At 39.7% G+C, this 12,493-nt stretch overlaps 1 protein-coding gene across 7 annotated transcripts in view; it reads left to right on the top strand.

Moving 5' to 3' along the window:
* LOC117596420 (alpha-tectorin) overlaps positions 1–12,493 on the top strand; it is an 87,460-nt gene that overhangs the window by 59,644 nt on the left and 15,323 nt on the right. For 5 of the 7 annotated variants that reach the window (XM_053231204.1, XM_053231200.1, XM_053231203.1 and 2 more), the window contains 10 exons: positions 1,905–1,970; positions 2,147–2,200; positions 5,766–5,828; positions 6,567–6,593; positions 9,765–9,886; positions 11,054–11,332; positions 11,500–11,595; positions 11,690–11,843; positions 11,957–12,210; positions 12,306–12,452. In XM_053231204.1, the coding sequence (XP_053087179.1) occupies positions 1,905–1,970; positions 2,147–2,200; positions 5,766–5,828; positions 6,567–6,593; positions 9,765–9,886; positions 11,054–11,332; positions 11,500–11,595; positions 11,690–11,843; positions 11,957–12,210; positions 12,306–12,452 (1,262 nt within the window). The remainder of the gene's footprint in view (positions 1–1,904; positions 1,971–2,146; positions 2,201–5,765; positions 5,829–6,566; positions 6,594–9,764; positions 9,887–11,053; positions 11,333–11,499; positions 11,596–11,689; positions 11,844–11,956; positions 12,211–12,305; positions 12,453–12,493) is intronic. The other 2 variants (XM_053231201.1, XM_053231205.1) reach the window with 2 other exon arrangements.

Here is a 12,493-nt window from a genome sequence, read left to right as displayed (position 1 = left end):
GAGTTTTATAGTGAAGGAGTGTTGCAGTGAGGGTGTATTATAGTGAAGCAGTGTTGCAGTGAGGGTGTATTATAGTGAGGGAGTGTTGCAGTGAGGGTGTATTATAGTGAGGGAGTGTTGAAGTGAGTGTGTATTATAGTGAGGGAGTGTTGCAGTGAGGGTGTATTATAGTGAGGGAGTGTTGCAGTGAGGGTGTATTATAGTGAGGGAGTGTTGAAGTGAGTGTGTATTATAGTGAGGGTGTATTATAGTGAGAGAGTGTTGCAGTGAGGGTGTATTATAGTGAGGGAGTGTTGCAGTGAGGGTGTATTATAGTGATGGAGTGTTGCAGTGAGGCTGTATTATATTGAGGGAGTGTTGCAGTGAGGGTGTATTATAGTGAGGGAGTGTTGCAGTGAGGGTGTATTATAGTGAGGGAGTGTTGCAGTGAGGGTGTATTATAGTGAGGGAGTGTTGCAGTGAGGGTGTATTATAGTGAGGGAGTGTTGCAGTGAGAGTGTATTATAGTGAGGGAGTGTTGCAGTGAGGGTGTATTATAGTGAGGGAGTGTTGCAGTGAGGGTGTATTATAGTGAGGGAGTGTTGAAGTGAGTGTGTATTATAGTGAGGGAGTGTTGCAGTGAGGGTGTATTATAGTGAGGGAGTGTTGCAGTGAGGGTGTATTATAGTGAGGGAGTGTTGCAGTGAGGGTGTATTATAGTGAGGGACTGTTGCAGTGAGGGTGTATCATAGTGAGAAAGTGTTGCAGTGAGGGTGTATTATAGTGAGAAAGTGTTGCAGTGAGGGTGTATTATAGTGAGGGAGTGTTGAAGTGAGTGTGTATTATAGTGAGGGTGTATTATAGTGAGGGAGTGTTGCAGTGAGGGTGTATTATAGTGATGGAGTGTTGCAGTGAGGGTGTATTATAGTGATGGAGTGTTGCAGTGAGAGTGTATTATAGTGAGGGAGTGTTGCAGTGAGGGTGTATTATAGTGAGGGAGTGTTGCAGTGAGGGTGTATTATAGTGAGGGAGTGTTGCAGTGAGGGTGTATTATAGTGAGGGACTGTTGCAGTGAGGGTGTATCATAGTGAGAAAGTGTTGCAGTGAGGGTGTATTATAGTGAGAAAGTGTTGCAGTGAGGGTGTATTATAGTGACGGAGTATTGCAGTGAGGGTGTATTATAGTGAGGGAGTGTTGAAGTGAGTGTGTATTATAGTGAGGGTGTATTATAGTGATGGAGTGTTGCAGTGAGGGTGTATTATAGTGAGGGTGTATTATAGTGATTTAGTGTTGCAGTGAGGGTGTATTATAGTGATGGAGTGTTGCAGTGAGAGTGTATTATAGTGATGGAGTCTTGCAGTGAGGGTGTATTATAGTGATGGAGTGTTGCAGTGAGGGTGTATTATAGTTAGGTAGTGTCGCAGTTAGGGTGTATTATAGTGAGGGAGTGTCACAGTGAGAGTGTATTATAGTTAGGTAGTGTCGCAGTTAGGGTGTATTATAGTGATGGAGTGTTGCAGTGAGGGTGTATTATAGCGAGGGAGTGTTGCAGTGAGGGTGTATTATAGTGAGGGAGTGTTGCAGTGAGGGTGTATTATAGTGAGGGAGTGTTGCAGTGAGGGTGTATTATAGTGACGGCGTGTTGCAGTGAGGGTGTATTATAGTGACGGCGTGTTGCAGTGAGGGTGTATTATACTCAGGGAGTGTTGCAGTGAGGGTGTATTATAGTGAGGCAGTGTTGCAGTGAGGGTGTATTATAGTGAGGCAGTGTTGCAGTGAGGGTGTATTATAGTGAAGGAGGCTTTCAGTCCTGTTAAAAGCCATGAGAAGTAGCCAAATGACTCCACCAGTTTTTTTTACATTTAAAAAATGTCATATAATTTTCTGATATAAGAGCTGTATAACATTTTTAAAAAATTTTCAAGTTCCAACCACAAGGCCAACTACTGTGCCAACTGCAACGACTACAACACCAAGTACACCCAACCATGGTAAATAGAAATTATATACAGTATGTCACCATAGATTCTTGTCAGTCACAGTTTGAGAGTATTACAGTATATAATTAGAAAAAGGAAGCATTTTTCAAAATGTAAAAATATTTAATATAATTGTCTTATGGAACATCTGTATAACATTTAAAAAAATTTTCATGTTCCACTGACAGGGCCAACTACAGTGCCACCTGCAACAGCTACAACATCAAGTACACCCAACCATGGTAAATATTACATTTTATATAAATAGTATGTAAAGTATAAGTATGGGACTATTACATTGAGGGAGTATTACAGAGAGAGTGTGTAACAGTGGAAGAAGTATTACAGCGAGTAAGCTTTACATTAATGGAGTTTTATAGTGAAGGAGTGTTGCAGTGAGGGTGTATTATAGTGAAGCAGTGTTGCAGTGAGGGTGTATTATAGTGAGGGAGTGTTGCAGTGAGGGTTTATTATAGTGAGGGATTGTTGCAGTGAGGGATTGTTGCAGTGAGGGAGTGTTGCAGTGAGGGTGTATTATAGTGAGGGAATGTTGCAGTCAGGGTGTATTATAGTGAAGCAGTGTTGCAGTGAGGGTGTATTATAGTGAGGGAGTGTTGCAGTCAGGGTTTATTATAGTGAGGGATTGTTGCAGTGAGGGAGTGTTGCAGTGAGGGAGTGTTGCAGTGAGGGTGTATTATAGTGAGGGAATGTTGCAGTCAGGGTGTATTATAGTGAGGGAGTGTTGCAGTGAGGGTGTATTATAGTGAGGGTGTATTATAGTGATGGAGTGTTGCAGTGAGGGTGTATTATAGTGATGGAGTGTTGCAGTGAGGGTGTATTATAGTGATGGAGTGTTGCAGTGAGGGTGTATTATAGTGAGGGAGTGTTGCAGTGAGGGTGTATTATAGTGAGGGAGTGTTGCAGTGAGAGTGTATTATAGTGAGGGAGTGTTGCAGTGAGGGTGTATTATAGTGAGGAAGTGTTGCAGTGAGGGTGTATTATAGTGAGGGAGTGTTGCAGTGAGGGTGTATTATAGTGAGGGAGTGTTGCAGTGAGGGTGTATTATAGTGAGGGAGTGTTGCAGTGAGGGTGTATTATAGTGAGGGAGTGTTGCAGTGAGGGTGTATTATAGTGAGGGAGTGTTGCAGTGAGGGAGTGTTGCAGTAAGGGAGTGTTGCAGTGAGGGTGTATTATAGTGAGGGAGTGTTGCAGTGAGGGTGTATTATAGTGAGGGAGTGTTGCAGTGAGGGAGTGTTGCAGTAAGGGAGTGTTGCAGTGAGGGTGTATTATAGTGAGAGAGTGTTGCAGTGAGGGTGTATTATAGTGATGGAGTGTTGCAGTGAGGGTGTATTATAGTGAGGGAGTGTTGCAGTGAGGGTGTATTATAGTGAGGGAGTGTTGCAGTGAGGGTGTATTATAGTGAGGGAGTGTTGCAGTGAGGGTGTATTATAGTGAGGGAGTGTTGCAGTGAGAGTGTATTATAGTGAGGGAGTGTTGCAGTGAGGGTGTATTATAGTGAGGGAGTGTTGCAGTGAGGGTGTATTATAGTGAGGGAGTGTTGAAGTGAGTGTGTATTATAGTGAGGGAGTGTTGCAGTGAGGGTGTATTATAGTGAGGGAGTGTTGAAGTGAGTGTGTATTATAGTGAGGGTGTATTATAGTGAGGGAGTGTTGCAGTGAGGGTGTATTATAGTGATGGAGTGTTGCAGTGAGGGTGTATTATAGTGATTTAGTGTTGCAGTGACGGTGTATTATAGTGAGGGAGTCTTGCAGTGAGGGTGTATTATAGTGAGGGAGTGTTGCAGTGAGGGTGTATTATAGTGAGGGAGTGTTGCAGTGAGGGTGTATTATAGTGAGGGACTGTTGCAGTGAGGGTGTATCATAGTGAGAAAGTGTTGCAGTGAGGGTGTATTATAGTGAGAAAGTGTTGCAGTGAGGGTGTATTATAGTGACGGAGTATTGCAGTGAGGGTGTATTATAGTGACGGAGTATTGCAGTGAGGGTGTATTATAGTGAGGGAGTGTTGAAGTGAGTGTGTATTATAGTGAGGGTGTATTATAGTGATGGAGTGTTGCAGTGAGGGTGTATTATAGTGAGGGTGTATTATAGTGATTTAGTGTTGCAGTGAGGGTGTATTATAGTGATGGAGTGTTGCAGTGAGAGTGTATTATAGTGAGGGTGTATTATAGTGATGGAGTGTTGCAGTGAGGGTGTATTATAGTGAGGGTGTATTATAGTGATTTAGTGTTGCAGTGAGGGTGTATTATAGTGATGGAGTGTTGCAGTGAGGGAGTGTTGCAGTGAGGGTGTATTATAGTGATGGAGTGTTGCAGTGAGGCTGTATTATATTGAGGGAGTGTTGCAGTGAGGGTGTATTATAGTGAGGGAGTGTTGCAGTGAGGGTGTATTATAGTGAGGGAGTGTTGCAGTGAGGGTGTATTATAGTGAGGGAGTGTTGCAGTGAGGGTGTATTATAGTGAGGGAGTGTTGCAGTGAGAGTGTATTATAGTGAGGGAGTGTTGCAGTGAGGGTGTATTATAGTGAGGGAGTGTTGCAGTGAGGGTGTATTATAGTGAGGGAGTGTTGAAGTGAGTGTGTATTATAGTGAGGGAGTGTTGCAGTGAGGGTGTATTATAGTGAGGGAGTGTTGCAGTGAGGGTGTATTATAGTGAGGGAGTGTTGCAGTGAGGGTGTATTATAGTGAGGGAGTGTTGAAGTGAGTGTGTATTATAGTGAGGGTGTATTATAGTGAGGGAGTGTTGCAGTGAGGGTGTATTATAGTGATGGAGTGTTGCAGTGAGGGTGTATTATAGTGATTTAGTGTTGCAGTGAGGGTGTATTATAGTGAGGGAGTGTTGCAGTGAGGGTGTATTATAGTGAGGGAGTGTTGCAGTGAGGGTGTATTATAGTGAGGGAGTGTTGCAGTGAGGGTGTATTATAGTGAGGGACTGTTGCAGTGAGGGTGTATCATAGTGAGAAAGTGTTGCAGTGAGGGTGTATTATAGTGAGAAAGTGTTGCAGTGAGGGTGTATTATAGTGACGGAGTATTGCAGTGAGGGTGTATTATAGTGAGGGAGTGTTGAAGTGAGTGTGTATTATAGTGAGGGTGTATTATAGTGATGGAGTGTTGCAGTGAGGGTGTATTATAGTGAGGGTGTATTATAGTGATTTAGTGTTGCAGTGAGGGTGTATTATAGTGATGGAGTGTTGCAGTGAGAGTGTATTATAGTGAGGGAGTGTTGCAGTGAGGGTGTATTATAGTGAGGGAGTGTTGCAGTGAGGGTGTATTATAGTGAGAAAGTGTTGCAGTGAGGGAGTATTATAGTGACGGAGTATTGCAGTGAGGGTGTATTATAGCGAGGGAGTGTTGCAGTGAGGGTGTATTATAGTGAGGGAGTGTTGCAGTGACGGTGTATTATAGTGAGGGACTGTTGCAGTGAGGGTGTATTATAGTAAAGGAGTGTTGCAGTGATGGACTATTGCCGAAGAAGTAGCGCACAATAACTATTATAATGAAGGAGATTTCCTGTGAGGTTTTATTACACTGAGGATGTGTGGCAGTGAGGGAGTTTTACTTTGAGCGAGTAATATAATCTATTACATTCAGTCAGCATTGAAGTGCCAGAGCATTACAGTAAGGGAGCATTACAATAAGAAAATATTACAGGAAGTTAGCGTTGCAGTGAGTAGGTATTACAGTGCTGTTAAAAGCCGTGAGAAGTAGCCAAATGACTCCAACAATTTTTTTTTAAATGTATAAAATGTTATATAATTTTCTAATGGAACAGTATCTGTATTTCATTTTTAGAAATTGTTCAACTTCCAACCACAACAATAATTGAAATGCCAACTACAACGACTACAACACCAAGTACACCCATTTACATTTTATATATAGAGATTATATAAAGTATAAGTGTGGGAAAATTACAAAGCGGGAGTATTACAGAGATTGAGCTTTACAGTGAGGGAGTGTTGCAGTGAGGGAGTATTACCTGAGTGAGTACTACAGTAAAGTAGTGTTGGACTAAGTGGGTCTTACAGTGAGGGATTTTTACATTGAGGTAATGCTATACTAATTTGAGGTCTCACAAATTCTTATGCAGCCATATTACATTAATATAAACCTTATGCAGCCAAATTAGCTTAGACTAAACCTCATGGAGCCACATTACATTAATGTAAACCTGATTAGACAAGACAAGACAAGACAAGATGTGTGTAAAAATGTCATTGAGCAGCACTGTACTGAGGAAAGTGCAGATATCTGTGCAGACATGACATATTGAAGAGTTAAGATGAGCTAAGGATAGAATTACACAATCTGATAGTTACCAGGAACAAGGACCCATGAAAGTGCTCCCTTCTACACCAAGACATGTAGCCACATTATTAATACAAACCTTATGCAGCCACATGATAATGTAAAATTTATGCAGTTACATTATGTTAACATTTAAACCACAAATACCCCATAAGTAAATACTACCTCAACCACAAACATGGCTAAATACCCACACTGCCACAAAGACCCCCACAGCTAAATACATGTAAATACCTCTAAACATTATGCAGTCACACTGAATCTTATGTATCTTCATTCTTGCAGTGGGAACAATCTTGTACCAACCACCAGGTAAATAAATTTCAATTTAGATTTTATATGATGCCAAATGACAATACTTTTCTCAGAGTAAGAAATGAAATAATCTCTAAACTGCTAATACCCACACAGCACATTTTGTTTTGTTTTGTAAACATATGACATTAATGTAAATCTTACAGAGTCATATTACATTATGGTAACCCTTATGCAGTCACTACTTCAATATAAATCAGACAGCCACATTATATTTTTTTGTAAATTTAATGCAGTAACATTACATTAAAGTAAATCTTATTGTCACAGCTCAGCCAGAGACAACAAACTTAGTTTCCCAGTATCCTCAACATGTCAGGTCTAGATACTTCCCCAGATCACACAGACTCAAATTCCCACAGACTCAAATTTGTCACAAAACACCTATCCTCATTCTTCATCCCCAGATTTCTAATCACACACACCTATTCTCAATAGTCTCACAGTATAAGGCGCACACTTACACTCGCGCCCATTATGAGGTTTCACTTCTGCATTTTGTAGTGACAATTTCAAGCCAGCCTCTTTAGTGTTTTCTCTTTTTGGGCTTGACTTACTTAGTTTTGGTTTCCGAGTTTGTCCCTTCCATCTTCAGTCCTGTTTACTGATCACCCGACCTGTGGCTATCCTTTAGACTCTTAGTAGCATATAACAAAACAAGAGTGTGGATTAGAATGTAACAAATGAAAAATAACTTGCTTTCACTAAGGTGACTCATCACCAAATGTGGCAGGCAGGAAGGTGAGACCTAAAAAGATGGGTTAAAGCAATGGAAATACAGACACAGAATGTGTGGCAATTGTAGAAACAAATATCAAAGAAGAAGGCTTTATTTGTCACATGTACATTAAAGCACAGTGAAATTCTTTTTCACATATCTCAGCTTAGTTAGGAAGCTGGGGTCAGAGCACATGTTCAGGCACGATACAGCTGTGGCAGCTTGGCAGTGCTGGGGCTTGATCCCCAACCTTCTGATCAGCTCAGTGGTTAAGCTGTTGGATTACTGATTGGAAGGTCATGAGTTCAATCCCCAGCACCACCAAGCTGCCACTGCTGGGCCCTTGAGCAAGGCCCTTAACCCTCAACTGCTCAGTTGTATAAAAAAAAATTAGATAAATATAAGTTGCTCTGGATAAGGATGTCTGCCAAATGCAGAAAATGTAAATCAGTAACCCAAAGCCTTAACTCTTGAGCCATCACTGCCCTCACATGAAGGCATAGTGAAAACTCAGACATTTTTAAAGAGTTTTGAAATCCTGGCCATATGCATTTTTTAGATACCCAAAAGAGGACATGTCCAGGAAAAAGAGGATGTATGGTCACCCTAGTGTTTGCACACTTTATAGCCATATGTCTGTGATATTAACACTGGTGTATTGTACACATATTTGGCAGATGTGTCACACATTTTCATCCAGCTCTCACTAGCCATCAGCATCATGCTAGTATGCTAGTGTATCACTAATGGAAAAACAATGTGAATATGAGAAGCTGCTATATAAAGTTTGCCTACAAAGCCTTGCCTTCTAGCACTGCTTCGTTGGACCCATCAACTCTCAAGGTCCATCGAAACATGCATCAAGGCACTTCTCTGTCCTGGCATCTAGGTGGTGGAGTGAACCTCCCCATGGTTGTCTGAACTGCTGAGTCACTGGCTGTCTTCAAAGACTAAATGCATACCGCTTCATGAAGCACTTAAATTAGCACTTTATTATTTAAAAAAGGGATGATGATGTGGTTTTGATGGAGACTTCCACAGCTAAATATCCCAACACAGGTACATCCAAATCTAAATACCCCCTCAACCAAAAATACCCCATAACTAAATACCCCCTCAAGCACAAATACCCCACAGCTAAATAATCCTCTCAATCACTACTGCCCAAACTACTGCCCAGATTTAAATACCCCTCAGTAAAATACATCACAATGAAATGTATTTTAATTGTGATATATTTTATTATTTTGTTTTGTGATGTATTTTATTGTATTGTATATTTATCTTTTATTATCTGTGAAGAAACCATTTTTATATGAAGTGAAACAAAACCCTTGGGTGAATAGAGGGAAAGAGCTGTCATTTGATCTCGCCTTGGTGTTGAGTAGGATTTGTTGCCCTGGGCATCAACCAGATTTACCTGAGCCATAGTGGCAAGGCTGCAGGAGTGGATGAGATTTGGCAGATTTTGAAGGCACTGGACAAGGTTGGAGTTTGATATGCTTCTTCAGTGTTGCATGGAGATCCAGGACAGCCTGGCAACCTGAGATGGTCGAAATGAAAGGGAAACCACATAATTGAGTCTCCCAGAAAAAGTCTATCACAGGGTTTTGGAGAACTCTGAAAACTTTGGATTCAAGAGAAACAATGCAGGTTCTGCCCAGGCTTTTGGTACAGTAGATCAGCAGGCCTTATAAAGCAGGCTTTAATAATGCACAGCTTTGTAAGGGGTTCATGGGAACATGCTAATCCATTAAAATTTTTTTGTCAATTTACAGAAAGCCTGGGATTCTATGCCTTGACATTTGTTTTAGAAGGTACTTCAGGAGTAAAGGTTAAGGTCCTTGTTGAAGGTCCCAGCAGTGACAACTTGGCAGAGCTGGAATTTGAACTCACAACCTTCTGAGTAGAAGTCTAGTGTCTTAACTTTATGATCCTACCCTAACCTGTCTTTATGCTGGTTTTTGTCTTTGGCTAGTAACAAATATCTGATGTCAAAAAAAAAAAAAAACCCTGCAGCACACTAGAGTCGGGGGAGAGAGAGGAACTGAAGGACAGTTCTTTACCTATAGAGTTCAGTGACTCTTAGTAAAACTATTTAATGCTGGATTATATTAGGTTTCCAACCAGTTATTGTTCTGAAATACCTACAAGCTAGGTATATTTATAGCTATATTTAAAAGCTCCTGGACATAAATCAAAGCTAGTAGTTTAGCAACTGGTATGCCTTCACAATAATGTGAGTCCTTTTATTTATTTCATTTTAGTGTTTAATCGGAGCCACCTGAGGTCACCTTGCATTATTATTGAACAATTAAGTAGTAATAGGCTCTGATTTATAACACATTCTATGCCTTAGTAATGTGAATTAATACAAGATATTTTTTATATTCATACTGATTTTGTCTTCTCCTGGTTTAATGTTTTGCATATCTGATCTGCTGTCTTAGGATACTTCTACCCATTTGGACTTGGAGATATAGTAAATGGAAAGATAGATGATGGAAGTTCATCTGTCATCACTCTTCAGCAACCATTTATATATTTTGGAAACACATACAACCAAATGTTTGTAAGCAAAATGTTTTTAATGTTCTAAATTCAAATTGTCACATTGACTGTAATTGAAGTAAAAGACTCAAATAAGAGCTAATCTTCTTTTTTTTTATTTCATGAGGACTTGGTAGTCAGTTGTCAGTCTGTAGTCCACAAGTGGGTCTAGCAGTATAGTACAGTAGACTGAACCAAGTAGTTAAAAAACTGCTGTAGCAGAACCAATAAATATATATATTTTTAAAAACCACAGCGACTCAACACTTGGACAATCACAGCTTCTGTAGCAGATCCTCTACTGCAATTTATCACATGCACTTATGAAAATTATTCACAACAGACTAGAAACTCACTACAGCACTGGAGACATCTGCCTAAGAAGCAATGAATTTGCAGACATTTGTGGGTGCATTTAGCCTTTCTAATAGGGCCATGATTTATTAAAAAAGAAGAGTCGAGGATTAAAATAGAATGTTTAGAAATGAATGAACAAACAAATAGGCTTTATGTTTCAGATTCAAGTTCAGAATCGAAGGATATCATTTGTTTGGAGTGCACTGCATTACTCAAAAGTAAAGTGCCACTTTGTAAAAAAGAAAAAAAACCCTTTAGATTAACTTACCCACAAAATTCAGTTTGCATAAAACCAAATTATTCTATGAAGAGCCCATGAAAGTTAGTCCATTCTGATGCAACCCAAGAGCATGAAGATAAATGCTGACAAAGAATATCCTTTAAGACAAGAAGGCATTCACTATAACATAGATAGTAAAAGAATATATAAGAGTTGTTGATACAGGTCAAAGATTTAAAACAAATCACATTGTCAGGTACTACAGTTATCAATATTAATTTTTAATATGTTAAATATTAGTATTATATGTACAGTGGGGTCTGAAAAATTCTGAGGCCACTAGTGAAAATGCTTTTATTTGACATTCTTTTTCAATTTAACACAAAGGTTTTCATACAAATGATATTATTAGCAACAACTTATGAAAAGTAGAGTAGTAAATATTAGAAAAGTAGTAAATATTAGAAATATTTACATGAATTTCAGAATTTCTTAGTATTTGGTATTTGGTACTTTTACAAAAACAGATGTATAATATATTGGATATTTTATTAGTATGCATGAATTAATCATGATTCATGAGAACTGGAATAAGGTGTCTTTTTTCTGTAGGTAAACAACAATGGACACTTAACCTTTAATAACCCATGGAACAGTTTCACTCCCTACCAATTCCCTGCGCATGGTGGACGGGACATCATTGCTCCATTTTGGACAGATATCGATAATCGTGGAAATGGTGTCATTTCATATCAGCAGTACACTTCTGGCAGTGTTCTCACTCAAGCTACTCAAGACATAAATCAATATTTCCCCCAGCTGAGTTTCAGTGCCACCTGGGTCTTTGTTGCAACATGGGATCGAGTAGCATACTATTCTTACTCTGGCACGGTAAGATATTCTTTTCAGAATCTTAGAATTTTAATGGCCACCATGTGTGAATTCTTGACAAATAACAATATATTATTTTACATGTCAAGTCTGTAAAAAAAAAAAAGTTTATCTGATGGAAAATTTGTCTTTTTTAATATCACATATTTGCATTCTGTTTTTTTTAGGAAACATCTTTCCAAGTAGTTTTGATTTCCAATGGCCATCTTTCATTTATTCTGATGAACTACGGTGTGATTGCTCCAACATCCCACCATGTGCAGGTAACTTTTTGACCATTAGTCCATAAGCATACTCTAACCTGTAAAGTTGACGAAACATGTTTGATCATTTTACTTTCTTGATTGCTATTGCTAGGCTGGTTACGACACAGCTAGTTCCAATGACTATTTCTCAATTCCTGGGTCTTTTCAAAACAACTACACAAGTTTCACCTACAGCAGTAATGTGCATGTCTCAGGAAGATGGGCATTTCGTGTAGATCATGGATCACAAATGTGTCATTTTAATGGTAATGCCACTACAAGATACATACAATAATATATGTGATTGAAAGTCAATTGTCACACAGTTCACATTTACCTTTACAAACTAGAATCTGACCTAACTCCTTTATTCTACTAGGCACCTCTGTGCCACGTGATACCACGTTCTGGACGGATAACTCTTGCCAGCAAAAATGCACTTGCACCCAGGCAGGTCTCCAGTGCATCTCACAGCCATGCACATTTTCTCAAGCCTGCCGTCCTGCTGCGTTCCAGTTTGGCTGCCAAAATATACCACGCAAAACCTGCACCGTTTATACTGATCCCCACTACATCACCTTCGATGGTCGAAGCTTTCCCTTTCAAGGAATCTGTACCTACATCCTGTCTGAGGTTTAAAAGCATTTGTTTTGTTGGTTAGAATTAATGGGAAATCTAATATTGCATATTCACTCTCTTAAAGTATCTGACTATATCATTCTTTTCAGGCCTGTGGAAATGACGTGCCATACTATCGCGTTGAAGGAAAGAATGAGCATCGGGGTAGTACATATCTGTCATGGATACGCCTGGTTAGGGTATTTGTCTATGACAAAGAACTGGAACTGGTGAAAGGTCATCCATATGAGGCCAAGGTCAGAATGACTACAGTTCTTCAGTGAAAGTTTTCTGCTCT

Source organism: Pangasianodon hypophthalmus, chromosome 29 (genome assembly GCF_027358585.1).
Source record: "Pangasianodon hypophthalmus isolate fPanHyp1 chromosome 29, fPanHyp1.pri, whole genome shotgun sequence".
Classification (NCBI taxonomy): Eukaryota; Metazoa; Chordata; class Actinopteri; order Siluriformes; family Pangasiidae; genus Pangasianodon; species Pangasianodon hypophthalmus.
Note: the sequence above shows the minus strand (reverse complement) of the source record. Positions and strands in the feature narration are given on the sequence as shown.